This window comes from Sinocyclocheilus grahami, unplaced genomic scaffold, assembly GCF_001515645.1.
Source record: "Sinocyclocheilus grahami isolate Dianchi unplaced genomic scaffold, SAMN03320097.WGS_v1.1 scaffold5755.1, whole genome shotgun sequence".
Lineage (NCBI taxonomy): Eukaryota > Metazoa > Chordata > Actinopteri > Cypriniformes > Cyprinidae > Sinocyclocheilus > Sinocyclocheilus grahami.
In genome coordinates this window covers 10,404-12,317 of record NW_015510355.1, presented here as the reverse complement: position 1 = coordinate 12,317, position 1,914 = coordinate 10,404, and the positions used below count along the sequence as shown (strand labels likewise).

Sequence of the window (1,914 nt, the reverse complement as noted above, 5' to 3'; positions counted from 1 at the left end):
TATATATATATATATATAATTTTTAATTTTTTTTTTAATTTAAGGAGCATTACAAGATTACCTGACTAACGTGATGAGCCTGCAGTATACTGAAAAACCAGATTACACACTTCTGAAAGCTGGGCTTCACGAGAGCTTACAGAAGATGGGTGGGAGTCTGAATGAATCACTGAATCTGCAGGTAACACATATTCCTATATTTAAACGACTATTCCTATATACTGTCTGCATATTATGATGCCTTTACATGTTGTTTGGAAGATCCTTCTTTCCAATTTTGAGGACGTATTTATGAGTATCACTTTCAAGGGCTTTATGGCCAGCAAGACTAGGTAACATAGTCCTCCAGTGTCCTCATGTATTTAATGCAAAACTGCAACAGCTAACAAGGTAGCTGTAAAAAATATATTGTTCATGTGCAACCTTTAAGTAGGCAACCTGCATTCATGATCGTGACAACAGCATGTGAAGCATTCACAGCATGTAAATCTCAGTCTCACTTGTTTGTTTGTTTTATTTACAGGTGAAACCATAATCACAAGAGTTAGCAGGTGTGGAATGTGGATTTAATTGTTTTATGGAATGTTTAAGAAAGCTCTTATGTTTTTAAAATCAACTTTTATTGCCGTTTTTACAATGATATTGCTGTGCAGAATTTGCATGTTTTCTCTCATAGGTTGAGTTTTAATCACTGTGATGTATTAGAATTTTTTAAATAAAATGTTTAAAACATTGTTTAGTTGTAAGGGTGACTCTACTTAACTTTTTTTTTTTTTTTTTAAACGACAAATCATTTCTTCCTCGTCTTGATACAACCATTACATTACATGCCATCGGTGGAAGTAAATGTTTTGTTTGTGGAAAAGGACATGTTCATGTTATAAAGGGAATTATTTTTCGTATTTTTCTTTTTCATAAGTTGTATTGTACATTACTGAAAATAAACAACAGTACCCCAAAATGTACTTATCTTTGTTATTTATGATTATTGTTACCGCAAGGGGGCACCAACGATTCAAATGTATATGACTGTAGCGGAACTCAAATCGCCAGGTGTATTTTTCTACACGGAACGAAAATATAGCATCAATGTTCAATAAGTAGGCGCGAAGACTTTAACGCTTTGATAAACTCGTTTATGGTATGTACACAAGTGGACAGTAGCAGATACACACCATGAATCCACCAAAGATTAAACGTCGCCGAATGGCTGAGCTGCAGCCGTGGATCGAGAAACTCATCCAAAACTACGGCCAAAGCCAGTGTGAAACGACTGTGAAAGCAAACGTTGTCGGCGTAAGTAGTCGTATATGTGTGATCATCTCTGTAGAGTGTCGTGTGAGTACTAAAGTGCGGGTGTGTGTTTGTTAGGTGTGTGATATCTCAGACTCGCAGCGGACGGAGCACACAGATGCCTGTATGCTGTTCATGTCCGACGGGAGCGCTGTCATTCCCGCAGTGCTGAGCGACGCCGCATGGGAGCGTCTGCAGGAGTGAGGGCCGATTAAACCTCTGTTGTGACACACCACTCACTACACACCTGAGCCCCTGTTTGTATCGAACTCTTCTGATTAGTCGGACTCGGGCCCAGTCAAAATCACGCTGAAATAACAAGAAGTATAATCTAGCTGTTACAAGGGCTGTGATCTTCTGCATTGAAGCAACCGTTGCCTTGAATTTTGCACTTGCATGAGTGAATTTTAGAGAACAACAGGCACTACTTTTAGTTTAGTGTAATGATGGTAATTAAATCAAACTCAAACGTGATTGTCAGAGTTTTGTTCAATGTTTCTTCAGCTCGGAGGAGATGGAGTCTTTCACTGGCCTGCACAATGCTATAGTATATGTACGCAGCTTTGAGCTGAAATTCGACATGAACCCTGATCTGGTATGTTATATGTATGCCTTTTTTTT

The 1,914-nt window shown here is 38.4% G+C and overlaps 1 protein-coding gene and 1 long non-coding RNA gene across 2 annotated transcripts in view; both read left to right on the top strand.

The window, feature by feature from the left end:
- Positions 1 to 45: 45 nt before the first annotated feature.
- LOC107577329 (uncharacterized) lies at positions 46 to 956 on the top strand. The gene is made up of 2 exons (XR_001608192.1): positions 46 to 181; positions 524 to 956. It is a non-coding gene; the product is annotated as an uncharacterized lncRNA (long non-coding RNA).
- Positions 957 to 1,047: 91 nt separating this feature from the next.
- Positions 1,048 to 1,914, top strand: part of LOC107577328 (uncharacterized) — a gene marked incomplete at its 3' end in the record, with an annotated part of 11,260 nt that continues 10,393 nt past the window's right edge. The window contains exons 1-3 of the mRNA XM_016263416.1: positions 1,048 to 1,296; positions 1,372 to 1,493; positions 1,798 to 1,888. Coding sequence (XP_016118902.1) covers positions 1,177 to 1,296; positions 1,372 to 1,493; positions 1,798 to 1,888 — 333 coding nt within the window. The remainder of the gene's footprint in view (positions 1,297 to 1,371; positions 1,494 to 1,797; positions 1,889 to 1,914) is intronic.